Here is a 14,049-nt window from a genome sequence, read left to right on the forward strand (position 1 = left end):
TTTTAATTAATGACAGTGGCTGTGTTCCAGAATATTTTGTGGCTTTTAATATTTTTAAAAGGTAGAGTTGAAATAGTGCCAACGGTTGTTTTAAATGGCACAATATAAAACTTTTAGTTCCAATCCAATTCTGATTGGTTAATAGCTGTGCTTTATTGATAAAACACGGCTATGACCACTTCGTCCTATTTATCATTGCGCAACACTGCAGTTCCTATGTTGTTTTTATTCATTGGAACGTTGTTGCTGTTCACGGTCGGTGACTATTTTTTTCTAGCGGAAGGAAGGCTTTAGTGATTTTACCTTATGAAAGTTGCACTAATAAATTTTTTTTTTTTTACTTTAATTTTTTTATTGTGTGGTAACTGTTAAAAGCAATAAGATACTCGAGGCAAGTGCTGTATCGTGAATAAGTAACGGCTGAAGGGGTTATTCTGCTTCTCGTCGTGCCTAACAACGCCCTTCAGCCGTCACGATACAGCACAGCCTCGTGCCTTATTGCTTACTAATGTCCCTATTTTTTTTTTTTCATGGAATCCTTGTTTTAAAATAAACCTGTCTGGTTGAAATAGTATTATCTTTCACATACTTGTAATTTACAAGTGATTTAAAAGTTTGTAAGCAGTATTAATTCCTTTTTAAATGTATTTTTTTCTGACATCTAATAATGTAGTAACAATGCAATTGATTGTCTTTATTTAAATAGATGCTTAATTGGCCAGTTTACTTTTTTGTCAAATAATTTACTGCTGCATATTCCAAGTCAAATATATCTAAGTATATCTACATAAAAAAAATGTTATGAAGCGAATGACCCAATATATTTACAAGTTTTTGAACTTTACATATGGATGCATGTCAGTAGAGCTAATGATCTCTCTATTTTCATCATCAGCTCTTACTACTACTCTTTCATACACAACTACTTCTAGCATGCCTCTAACCACAAATTCTGGTAAGCAAATATCTAGGTTTCATACTGTTTTATATTCTGTTTAATGAGGTATGATAAATGCCATTACTAATACATGCACCGGGTTCTGCCTCTTTATACCAACACTACTGTAGTTCTACTCACTACTACTAGTGCTAAAACAACTACAACTACTGGTAAGCTAACAGTTACAGAATAACCGATTTCTTTTCATTTTCATTTAGCCATTAATATACATATGCTCTTTCATATTTCCGCACTAACCAAACTTTTAACATTGTCATGTCTATATGTGCCATCATTAGCACCAACTACATCACCTTTAATCCAATCTAACCCACCACCCATCAACCCTGGTAAGATATCACTTCTGCACAAGATATTTTATCAAATACCAATTTTATTACTCCATATGTTTATCATGAATCTGCTTTTAGATCCATTAGATTGTATTTGGCAGTGTGTTTTTAATTATTCATATTTATATTTTAATTATTTAATATACTGTAAGACTAGAAAAAAATATATATATATATAACCTAACCTATAGCCTATATAAATATATTTAACCTGTATGCACAAAAATATATGTATATTAAAGAATGTTGGTAATCAAACAGTTGATGGTAGCCATTAACTTCCATAGTAGAAAAAAAATGGTATGGAAGTCAATGACTACCCTCAACTGTCTGGTAAAACCAACATTCTTTAATATATATATAATTTTTTATAAGAAAGAAACTCCACAGGTGTGGAACAAAAAAAATATACTTTTTGGTTAACTCATCCCCTTGCTGTTTCCATTTTTTATATTTTTTTCAATTGGATAAAATATTGGCAAGTTTTTGCAAATACCTTTAACTGCCCAACAAATAAATTAAAAAACAAAACAAATGCATGGTAGTATAAGGACCCTTGTCTCATGTCCTCATGCCCGTAACTTTTTGTTCATTTACCTAAACCATTCATCAGTCACTTAGTCCATTCCTTCATCTGCAGCTGCTGCTACTAACTCACCTCTGTCCAACAGCAAAACCAATGGTAAGCCAAACCTGTTATCTGACGTCATACATGGCTTGCTTGTGCTTACCAGTCACTGCTAAACTTTCCTTTGTTATGGGCAGAATGGGAGCGGCTAGCTTATCTAAATAGAAATGGGAATTAAAAGATTGGTGGTATATTGCTCTGAAAATTTCTGTGTGCAGATTAAAGGTTTCATCTCTCGTATTTGTATAGTTATCTAATATTACCTTAAAAAGATAATTGGAGGAATAAACACCTTTCTAACTCCATTTAGTCAATTGTCTGCTGTGTTTAGCTTAGCTTAAATTTGTTTTTTAGACTTGACTTCTACTTCCTGCTTTTTTTTTTCAGGTCATAGCAGTCTTTTAACACTTATCTTCCCTCTTCTGTTTCATTGCATATTCTTAAATTCCCTAAATGTGTTCAGCTAAAACCTTTCCTGGCAGCTATTACAGTTCTCTACTGTTCTCTTGCTCTTCAGCAAAGCTTCATTTCAATATTAACTACTGTTCTTTTACTTTCTGAAAAGCATCCTGTGTACATTTAATATAATCTATTTTGATATATTGTTTTAGTATTTGTAAGTCATTTAAAAATAATTATTGGCTTATGTATGATCCTAATACTTTCTTGCTATCATTCCCTCTGTATTGCCTTCCTGACAGTTTTCCTGAAATCCTTGACCTGTGTTTCTGCTGTATAACTTCATTTTTGCTTTCTTTAAAGTCCTCATTTAGGTATTGAAGCCTGGATTATGTTTGTGCTTTATTTGTTTCAAACAGTCCTTGTGCTACAGTAAATTTTATTTCTAGAGTTTCTCAGGATTTTTTCAGGATGTTTTCCAGCATATTGTTTTGTTCTGTTATATGGTGCACTGTATATCTGCAAAGATAAATAATAGCTTGCTCTGACCTCTTCATTTTTACCAAATCCTGGATCCTCTGCTAAATAATTGGAGCAGAAAAAGAGAGGGCTGCATTTTTGTGGTCACTACTGCGGTTTACTCCTCGCGCTGAGACTCCGTCCACTAGCTCTCCCCCTGCTAGGCCTCTTGTTGCTCCTGCTCCCCGTGGCCCCAAAACATCACTCGGATTCATCTCCACACCCCTCATCTGGCCCGTGAGGAAGAAAGTTGAGGCTGCCGTCACTCGGCCACACAAACGTCCCGTCATCCATCTGACCAAGCCGCCTGCCCAACCGACAATAAGCATGATGAATGAATATCACTGGCTGAAAACATCCACAATGGCCTCTGTTGCCAAGAAAACTGACTCTACAAGCATGGGGTCGGCCTATTCCCAGGTGAAGCCTCCATGGAAACCAGATTCTCACAATCAGAGTGAAGACTTTGAGTCTTTCCAGGTGGCGTCACTCAGTAATCGTAAGAATAAGCCGCTAGCTCCTCAACTGGTCCTGAGCGATAGTGACAAGAACAGCACAGAGATGCTTGATTACCCATCTGGTTTTGGCGCAGAAACCTTTTTTTATGACATTGACTTGGATGATGATGTCTTCAGCCTGTTGGACTTTGATTCCTCCTACTCCTTGGAAGAAAGCTTGGCCACTGCCATCCCACATAACATGTCTTTCTTAGAAGTAGAAAGTGTGCCTACTGTCAACACCACGACTTTTGGACCTGTGAGACAGGCTATTAGCAAACATGAACATTTACCCAGTCAGTCAGACCTTAGTTTACCCTTGGCTATGTCAGAGTTGGCAGAGGTCTCAGAGCAGCTTGAGACAGACAGAAAATGGACACTTATCCCTTCTCCCGGCATGAGTCAGGGAGGACCAGGTGTGCAAATGATCCAGCCTGAGCTCAAGAGTCTCTCTGGCCAAACAGCAGCATGGCCAGAGCGGTCGCCCACACACTTTGTGGATATAAAGCTAACAAGCACTGTGCCCTGGGGCCTCTCTGTGGCAACTGCCACTAAGGACACCTTTAAAGATGTGCAACAGAAAAAGTCCACTATCATGCCCACAGCGGTTACATGGGACCAGATAGAAACATTAGCAGAGGGTTATGTTAGGACGAGCTTGACAGAACATGAGTATAGTCTTACCGATGCCGCTCCTTCCTTTTCTTCATCAACCTCCCAACAGAGCTCTTTCGACTATCTCCCTGATCAAACTATTTTACTCATTGAGCCTTTGGCAGCGAGCCCTCTCGCTCCTCAAGGCAGCTATCCCCTCACAACAGAGACACTTGTTATCTCCTCTCTCTCTCCCTCTTTTAGTGTCGAGCCGGTGACTGGACTGCTTATGGATTCAACCCTCAGTGCTGCCACTCTTATTGAGCCTCTGAGTTCATTGTCTTCTGCAGGGGTTCAAAGTGACTCTTTAATGATAGAGGCCATCAGGCCACGTCTGCTGTCTTCTTCGCCGCACACTGATGTTTTCCCATCTCTGACACCTGGCTCAGCCCAAAGTCTCTCTATCTCTGATGCCATAAACAATACTGACCTGGTTTTACCCTCAATGAACAATCAGTTTATCCTCTCTGAAAACCCTCAAGCTGTTGACTCCAGCCAATTCCCAACTTTGTATCCGGGCATCACAAGTAGCATTTCTACGTCAATAGTGGGCAGCCGGTCCAAATTAGATTCACCTCTGTTGCTGGAGCCGTCGTATGTAAACAGATTGCCAGAGACCTTTTTCAGAGGCTTAAGCAGGCAAGATGATGTTAATCCTTCGGAGACTGATCTGAGGGACTTGTCGCATATGCCTCATATTTCTGTCGGCACTAGTTCAGAATTACCACACGGTTCTGTGGTGGCCCTGACAGATGAATGGAAAGGTTCTCAGTCTTCACCCCTTATTTCAGACTCTCAAATGAAAGTGGAAAAGATAGATGACTCGCCAACATTCAATTTGCCCTCCCAAAATATTTTAGATTCTGGCTCAGAACAGGGCATGGTCACTTCAGCATGGTCGGGCTATTCCCAAATTTCATCAACTGAAATATTTCCCTCCCTTTTGTTCAATTTGATAAGTAAGATTGGACCAGATGAGGCCTCACCTTATGAAACCAAATTCAGATATCAGTCAGAGACAATGGACATTTCTAACTTCATACAGCCTGCTGATCTCCTTCCTTCTCAGTCTGAAGGAGAGATGTATCAAGATGGATTTGTTATTTCTGGTGCATATAGCCGAATAAGCACTCCAACCCACAGAGATGTTAAAGCCACCACTACCACATGGTCTCTCAATACAACTTCTTCTCTAAATATGTCAGAGGTCTCTAAGTCATCTAACCAAAACAGCTCACATGACTCCATTGGTTCGCATAGTAACTCCGCAAACATGACCACTAAGCAGATTATGAGCCATTCAAACGCTATTTTAGCCCATGAATTGTTTAGAACAGATGTACACACATTTGAATCATTGTCGGTGAACTTGCCACACACTCCTCCTCCTTTGCAAATGACTATGACCAATGCCCAACCAAACCCTGCTTTTCATCAATTCTCCACCTTTACAAGCAGCATGCCATCTGAACGTGAATCAAGTGCCTCCATTCCAGTCCTTCAACCCTCCAAATCAATGGACATCTCAAGCAGCTACAGTCAGGACATGCTGGACACTAAACATGTCCACTCCTCAACAACAAAGCAGCCATTTTGGGCCAAGAATGAATCAGCAAACCCCCCCAGTCACAACCACAATGTGCTCGTTGTTCAGCCCGCCACCACAGATAGCGAGACGCATCCGTCTCCAGCTATTGACGACCAGTCTTTTGTCCCTACAAATGGCACAGTCGACACCCCGACCGAAGGAGTCAGCGCAGGTTTTGGCTCTATGCACAGTGGTGCCACCAATGGGACTACTACAGAACTGGCCGCATGTCCATGTAAAGCTCCCTTTCATATTACATGTCTGTGTGGACTTTCAACCGGGAACAGTATGTTTTCCAACAACAATCTAGAACTTAGAAAGAAAGATAGCTTCTTTTATCGCTGAATCCTGACTTTCTGAGCAAGTGATCGTAGAATCGATGGGTTGTTCAATTGAGGGGGAAAAAATCACTCTGTCTTCTCGGTGTGCAAATTTTCATATTTGATTCCATGTGATTTACTAGAAGTAGTAAGATATTAACCATAGCCAGTTCTGCTCTTCGTGTACTGGCTGTTACTCACGTACTCAGATTGAGTGCATAGGTCTCTTGTAATTATCCCCATTTTTATCATTCTTCCTTCTTAGGAGACTACCTTATTTAATTATTTTTTTACATTGAACAGTTCAGCTTTACTTTCAAGAAGAATTTGCACTCTGATGATTTTTATGAGAGAAGGAAACTCTCTCACATTTTCAATTTGTGGAAATCATTTTTTATTATTATTTTATTATATATAGAGTCTCCTAAGAAAGTCTTGGCATGGTGTAGTTATGCATTTTAAAGTAGTCCAGCACTAACAACTCAAGATACATGAGAGCCATCTTGTGATAGAAGTGCAGCATAGCAGTAGATCTCAAAATACATGTCTTGATGATCCTGCAAAATCATATACTGATTTTTCTTAAGACACTTCGGATTGATTTGATTTAAAAAAATTGCTCATTTTCAAGATTTTTTTATCTACTGCTATGCAACACAGAAAAAAAGTGAATGAATAAATCGTGTTTTAATTGATAAAATACATTTTTCTCCTTTTACAGAGGAAATTTTCTACAAAATATCTCTTGTGGTTATCGATGAACAACCAAACACCCCCAGGGATGTTAAGACGCTACTATCTCAATGGGTATATACATATTTGTTTGTTTAACTTTTTAATATATTTAAAGTATCTATAAATGAAAATACTTGGTTTGCTGATTGCACCATTATATCATGTTTTCCTCTTCTGCATTAGCTCTCAATTATATCTCTTTCTAAACACGTTGTTCTTTTCTAATCGATTTCTGTGATTTTTGCAGCTTGATCAAACGTTTCAGAACTGGATCTATAGAGTTTATGTTAATAGTGTCAGGTAGGGTTCTTTTTTTACTTGAAAATTAACATCTCTTTCTTTTATCTAACGATGACTGTTAGCTATCTTACTCTCCTCCCCTTTTCAGTCTCCAACCTGACACTGTTCTCTCAAAGGGCACAACGATACGGTAAAACATTTCAGCATTCATATCTATTTTTTTTTTTTATCTCTATTACTAATGTAATGGTGACCATATTTCAAAATCTTTTGTTTTCAGTTTTTTTTTGTTTTTGTTATCTAAAAAAATGTTTTATGATGTTGCATTCTACTTAGACAAACCTACATGGCCCTGCTGGTGTATAACAATACAACAGATGCAAGTCTGACAGAGGCAGAGATTGAGAACAGGCTGAGAATTGACCTTGGGATTGGAAATGGCTTGATATTGGACAGTATGATCGTGAATTTAATGGGTATGGCATGCTCCTTAGTGTTCAGTAATTCAGTAGGCCTGCAGGTTATGACTAAGCATTTGCATATTGCCCAAAAAATATCATAATGTCTCCTAAAATATGTCTGATGCTATTCATCTCAGCATGGCATTCATTCACTTATGAGTAAAAGCTTTTAATGAGAAAAAAAGTACCGAGTGCACCTTTAAGGAAGCACATGCAGGCTGGAAAAGTTTCATAAGATTCAATTCACATTTATTTGTATAGCGCTTTTCACAATACATATCAATTCAAAGCGGCTTTGCAGAATGTGCATGTATCTAAATTATAATTTAGAGTGTTACCAGAGTAATGTATTACAGAAATGTACATCATGTATACAAATCATGCAGTTAGTGAACAATGTATTAATTTAAGGCTCATTGAAGTAATGAATACATGTTGTTAACAAAATGATATAGATCATTTAGCATAGGTGCATGTTGATTCAGAGTTTGCTTTGTCTGAAGTGCTCAAAGTCGTTGGAGTCCTCTTGAGTCAACTGTGATGTGATGTGGCTCCTCTTTAAAGAAAGGTTTGTAATTGAATTCTTTTAATCCTTTACCTGTGTTGCTTTGCCTCAGAAAACTGCCAGCCAGAGGAGTTTCCATTCCACTACAGATGGCCAGAGAGCAGACCCACTGTCACCCAGTATATCCCCTGCTTCCCTTACAAAGAGCAAAATGCATCCAGGACTTGGTGAGTAGACACTTACAGTATACCTATATCGATGTAAATAAGAATAACCTACTAATTAATGCGCAGTTACAAGCAGTAATCATGTTTTAGCAGGTTTGTTCGAAAAGTCAGTTAAATATCTTGCATTTGTTTTTTCTGCTCTTTAGCATGATTAACCAGTATAATTATACATCATTTTGGGGCCTCCCTGACCGTGGAAACTGCACTAATATAACAAGCATTTTTGTTTCACAAGGTAGGTTCTGATCCATACTGCACAAAGTATTCTGGAATCAAAACTAGCTTTAATAACTCTTACGGTCAATTCAACAGAGAATGCAATGGAAGTGGCCGTGCAGCTCGCTGACATCACCAATAATGAGCTCTCAATAGAGGAGGTGACACAGATTGTCTTCAAGTTGAAAGAGCTTGTGAACATAGCCAAAATCAATGCCACCCTGGCCAGCACTATGGTCACTATCATCTCCAACGTCATGGTCAGCTCAGATGCCGCTCAGAAGGACAACTCAGAGACGTATGTGCTCTTACCTACACTGTAGAAAATGCAGAGTTTGCAACACGTGTAATTAAATAGCTTCACTAAATATCAAATTTCCAGTTGTCATAACTTAAAATGCGGCATCATTGTAACAACTGCCTAATTTCGATAAGTAAGATTTCATTCTCTGTATGAACTGGTTTTAAATGCAATTAGGGCTTCTTTGGTTATTTCTCAGCATTATTTACTGGATCTAAGATATATTTGTTGTCTCTCAGATAAAATAGTGTATCTTCAGTCCAGAAGTTTTTAATCTTATCATCTGTTTCTCTTCTTGGTGTCTTGGTTCAGAGCTCTCAAAGCAGTGGATGAACTAGTGCAGAAGATGGAGTTTGATGGACAATCACTGACCATCACATCCAAATATCTGGCAATAGGAGTTTCTGCCCTCAACACCAGCAATTTTAATGGGACCACTTTCAGTGCGTTTATAGCAACAAACACGACAGACCCTCAGGTAAATATTATGCCACCTCTATGCTTCAGGTGGTACATGTCATTGGATGTGACATTCGACAAGTCTTTACCGTATGTGAGTGTTTCTGCTTGATGGGCGTCTATATCTGGTAGTGTGTGTATATTTTATAATGTACTGCATGTAAAATCTGCTTAAGACTTCCTAAAGTGGGCTGCCCAAACATTTGAGCTGTGCTTTTTGCTGGCCAAATATTTCAGCAGTAAAGTTTTAAAGTAATCTTTAGCTGTTAAAGCAGTGTAATGAGAGGTGACATTTATGGACCGTACCCAGAGGTTGCACCCATTGATTAAGAGCCAATGATTCCTGGAAAGTTGTGGGAGGAAAAAGCAACATTGTAGAGTCTGAGAATGACTCAGAAAATTGCACATTTTCTCTCCTTTCTGTGCATGAGTGTCAGAATGTATATTTTTGCAAGTATTTAAGCGGATTTTGTTTATTTTTAGCATGCTCGCAGCTTTAAATCATTGCTTTTTTGTGCCATTTTGTACAGTATGTATATAGTTCAGGTTCACTGTAAATGTTTAAGGCATTTCAAAGAATTAAAACTACAAATTAGAAAAACAAAAGTGTATATTATCGCCGGAAGGCTCCATACTACATTTTAGGTTATACAGTAAAACCAGATGCCTGTTTAGTTTATATTTTACTTGAGATCCTGTAATGAATTAATTACTTTTTTATTCTGGCAGATGGTGCAGTAACTTCTTCAAATGCAATTGTAGCTCTTAAGAATACTGTTTTGGTTAATACTATTAATACTATTATACTATATAACACAATTTTGCTTCAGTAACACAAGACATCTGGGTGTTTATGTTACTCATGAGAACATCCCCATTGTTTGCATGACCATTTATTAAACATTTTGACTAATATTATTATGCAGACATGTGATGAGTAGGTTTTTCTCCACAGATTGATTTTGAGTCAGAGGCCCAGAATGCTTTGGCTGTGGTCACTCTACCTGCAACACTGCTGCACAACCTGAGTAATTCACAAATGGAGAGAGTGTCCAGAATAAACTTTATGTTCTTCACCAGGACAGGGCTCTTTCAGGTGAGCATGAACCAAATTAGCTTTATATATATATATCGTTGTACTGTACATATTTCTGTGAATCAGTGTTTGTGGTTTTCTATAGCCCATTCACATTTAAGTAAGGCTTTATGTAAAGGAATGAAGAACAATGTAATATTGACAATTGTTATTGATATTTCTGTCACTAGCACTTTGGATCATTAATGGTACGGTAATGAATATCTGGACATTTTCTCTGTGCTGAGTTAACTAACTCTAAATTGCGTAACATACACTGTTTGGGGTTTTATTCAGCAAGGATGCATTAAATTGATCAAAAGTAACAGTAATGTCTATTTTAGATAAATGCTGTTCTTTTGAAATTTCTGTTCATCAAAGCATCCTGAAAAAATGAGCACTGTAGAATGGAGTAATAGCTCCTGAAAATTCAGCTTTGCCATCACAGGAATAAATTACATTTTAAAAATTTATTTTGCAATAATATTACTGTTTTACTGTATTTGTGATCAAAAAATGCAGCCTTTGGTTAGCATAAGAGACTTATTTATAAAACTTACCGTCCCAAACCGTTTAAACAGTATGTCATTAATTTGATTAACATGTATATCTAATGAAATGTTCAACATTTATCACTTACTAATAGCTAACAAAAGTGATATACTCTGTCCATACTTACAAAACTGATATATTTATATTGACAAAAATTGAGGTGTAATTCGCCCTAAAAGTAAGATGAACAGATTTGTCCTGACATCCTGTTTCATTTCTTTTCAGGATGAGCCAAGTAATGGCAAGTCCTTGAACAGCTATGTGGTGGCTAGCAGTGTTGGCAACTTCATAATCAAAAACCTGCAGGATCCCGTCAAGATCGAGATTGCACATTTGGAGTACCAGGTACTCTTTATTTTTTTTGTCAGTAGGGGGTGTCTAACACCAAAGTTTATTGTGTTGTTTATTGGCGTTTTTGCAGAAACTTGGATTTTGTAGGGTTTTCTACGAGTAATTACAGTAAATATTAGTTTTATTCGTTTAATCTTCCTGTCAATTACATTTCAAAGCAGTCATTTTCTTCCAAAAAAATATTTGTCCAAGCTAACTAGAACAATTATGCCTAACACTCTTAATGTGTCTGTCTGTCCTCCAGAGAGAACCAAAGCCTCTTTGTGTGTTTTGGGATTTCAACCTTCAAAGTGAGGGTAAAATAATTTATAAACAGTCCCATAGGAAGCTGTACATGTAGACTTAGTAAATGTATAATATCCATTTGTCTCCATTAGATCACACAGGGGGCTGGAATAGTGAAGGCTGTGAGGTCAGTCCGGAGTCCAACAGCAACAGGACCGTCTGCTTGTGTAATCACCTCACACACTTTGGCATTCTAATGGTGAGATTTGTGGGATTGGCAGCAAAACGACCCAACACAGTGGTTTCTTGTATTAAGGCAATTTGACAGACTGAAACAACGTCGATGTGTCTTATAAGTCATCCAGAGTAGCTAACCACACCTGAAAAGGGCCAAATACTTGACGGATAGCTAATCAGGGGTCATCACTGTAATTTGGCTCTATATGCATGTAATATTAAAGATGTGCTTTATATTATGGTGGTATGCCATATATGGCATTCATCTGAATGAAGCATTATGCAAGAATTATCAATGACATTCTTTATTCACAGCTAGGCATGATTTATGTATTTCATGATCAAAAGTTAAGCTTTTTTGTACTATTAAAGGAATTATCTTCTATGCTTCTGCATTCATCAATTCTCAAATAAGCTTACGCTATGCCTACGTCATACGTCGGGAACTATTCCTTTAATTTTTTCATGTAAAACTTGCATTCCTCATATCTATGGATGTTTTTTTTCATAATTCAGCATAATTAAACACTAATGAGACGCATACATCTCTGATGAATGTCATTATTGATTAACTTTGCCTCACTTTTGTCTTTTAGGACATCTCTGGAGCTGCTGCGCAGATAGATGAGAAGAACAACAGGGTTCTTACCTTCATTACCTACATCGGCTGTGGCATCTCAGCCATTTTTTCAGCAGCAACGGTGCTCACGTACATCGCTTTTGAGTGAGCAGCGTGTTTTTAACGACTCATCTATGTGAACACATTGCCTGTCACATTTGACTATCCAATAACAGCTATTAAAATTCTGATGTTTTCTCAAAGAATGTCTTCATGACTTCACCCAGTTTAGGCTACTCTCTACTCTTCAAGCCCTAATAATGTAGCATACAATTAGACTGCTTGTTGCTAGTATTTAATTATAATAATTATAATTTTATTCAGTAAGGAAGTATTAAATTGATCAAAAGTGACAGTAAAGACTTTTACATTGTTACTAAAAAATTCTATCTATGCTATCAAATAAAAGGTATCACTCTTTCCATTTTTTTTTTAAATAACCAAATCAACTGTTTTCAACATTATAGATAATAAGAAGTGTTTCTAAAGCACCAAATCAGCATTTCAGAATGATTTCTAAAGAATGACACTGGAGCAATGACGCTGAAAATAAAGCTTTGCCATCACAGGAATAAATTACATTTTAATATATGTAAGAAGATGACAGTTATTTTAAATCGCAATAATATTTCAGAATATTGTTCCTTTTACTGTATTTTGATCAATTAAATGTATAGACTTGGTGTGCATCAGAGACTTTAACAAATCTTTAGACCCCAAACTTTGAAACGGTAGTGTAAATGGCTGAAGGTGCAAAGACTCATTGTTTTCTTTGAATTAAATCTGTAGGAAGCTGCGGCGAGACTATCCTTCCAAGATCCTGATGAATCTCAGCACGTCACTGCTCTTCCTCAACATGGTGTTTCTTCTGGATGGCTGGTTGGCTTCATACGACATTGAGGGATTGTGTGTGGCAGTGGCTGTTTTCCTGCACTTTTTTCTTCTCACTTCCTTCACCTGGATGGGCTTAGAGTCCATCCACATGTACATTGCCCTGGTCAAGGTCTTCAACACCTACATACGGCGATACATCCTCAAGTTTTGCATTGTGGGATGGGGTAAGTTCGTCGTAGACTTTTTGCTAGTTATTTGCCAATGTTCAATATAACATGAGATCCCTGTGAAGGAGCTTTGAACATATTAAGCAGTGAGAAGATCTGACTGTGTTTTCAGGTGTCCCTGCAGCAATTGTTGGAATTGTGTTGGCTGTGAGCAAAGATTCTTATGGAAAAAACTATTATGGAAAAGGAGAGAATGGACAGGGCACATCAGAATTGTAAGTTTGGCCCAACAAATTCAAACGGGCCATTTTTAATTTTTAAAAGGTCATATGTGAAAGTTGAGTGCTACAGATCTGTTTTTCTGTTGGAATGGTCTTTTACTTTCTTTTTCTGTTGGTTTTCCCGGTCTTTCTTTCTGTAGCTGTTGGATTCATAATCCAGTGGTATTCTACGTGACGTGCGTGGGCTACTTTTCCATGATCTTCCTGATGAATGTTGCCATGTTCATCGTGGTCATGATCCAGATCTGCGGGCGTAATGGCAAGCGCAGCAACCGAACACTCCGAGAGGAGATCTTGCGTAACATGCGAAGTGTGGTCAGCCTGACGTTCTTGCTGGGCATGACCTGGGGCTTTGCTTTCTTCGCCTGGGGTCCGGTCAGCCTGGCCTTCATGTACCTCTTCTCCATTTTCAACTCCCTACAAGGTTGGTTTATACTTACACCATTTTCATTATCCTGTATATTTAAAGACACTTGATGCTGGGCTGTTGACATGTTTCCTATTTATACATAAAAATATGTTTTATTATTATTTACTGAGAGCATTAATTTTCTTAGCTGAAATAGATGCCTGACAAGATTGACTGAACCCTAAACACGTTTTGTCACAAAAGCCGGTATTGTCCACTGTCAAGGCATCGCGAGTTCACGTTTTACAACAGAAACC

At 37.8% G+C, this 14,049-nt stretch overlaps 1 protein-coding gene across 7 annotated transcripts in view; it reads left to right on the forward strand.

Annotated features, from left to right (window-relative positions):
• adgrg6 (adhesion G protein-coupled receptor G6) overlaps window positions 1–14,049 on the forward strand; it is a 40,521-nt gene that overhangs the window by 20,852 nt on the left and 5,620 nt on the right. For 2 of the 7 annotated variants that reach the window (XM_089118789.1, XM_089118790.1), the window contains 17 exons: window positions 6,620–6,705; window positions 6,881–6,933; window positions 7,022–7,063; window positions 7,210–7,349; window positions 7,952–8,066; window positions 8,213–8,301; window positions 8,379–8,580; window positions 8,896–9,061; window positions 9,998–10,138; window positions 10,309–10,326; window positions 10,895–11,014; window positions 11,265–11,316; window positions 11,398–11,504; window positions 12,079–12,206; window positions 12,891–13,159; window positions 13,275–13,377; window positions 13,524–13,807. In XM_089118789.1, coding sequence (XP_088974915.1) covers window positions 6,620–6,705; window positions 6,881–6,933; window positions 7,022–7,063; window positions 7,210–7,349; window positions 7,952–8,066; window positions 8,213–8,301; window positions 8,379–8,580; window positions 8,896–9,061; window positions 9,998–10,138; window positions 10,309–10,326; window positions 10,895–11,014; window positions 11,265–11,316; window positions 11,398–11,504; window positions 12,079–12,206; window positions 12,891–13,159; window positions 13,275–13,377; window positions 13,524–13,807 — 2,115 coding nt within the window. Of the gene's footprint in view, window positions 1–895; window positions 956–2,915; window positions 5,865–6,619; window positions 6,706–6,880; window positions 6,934–7,021; window positions 7,064–7,209; window positions 7,350–7,951; window positions 8,067–8,212; window positions 8,302–8,378; window positions 8,581–8,895; window positions 9,062–9,997; window positions 10,139–10,308; window positions 10,327–10,894; window positions 11,015–11,264; window positions 11,317–11,397; window positions 11,505–12,078; window positions 12,207–12,890; window positions 13,160–13,274; window positions 13,378–13,523; window positions 13,808–14,049 lie in introns of all 7 variants that reach the window. The other 5 variants (XM_089118788.1, XM_089118792.1, XM_089118791.1 and 2 more) reach the window with 4 other exon arrangements.

Source organism: Pimephales promelas, chromosome 13 (genome assembly GCF_988280905.1).
Source record: "Pimephales promelas chromosome 13, fPimPro1.hap1.1, whole genome shotgun sequence".
Taxonomy (NCBI): domain Eukaryota; kingdom Metazoa; phylum Chordata; class Actinopteri; order Cypriniformes; family Leuciscidae; genus Pimephales; species Pimephales promelas.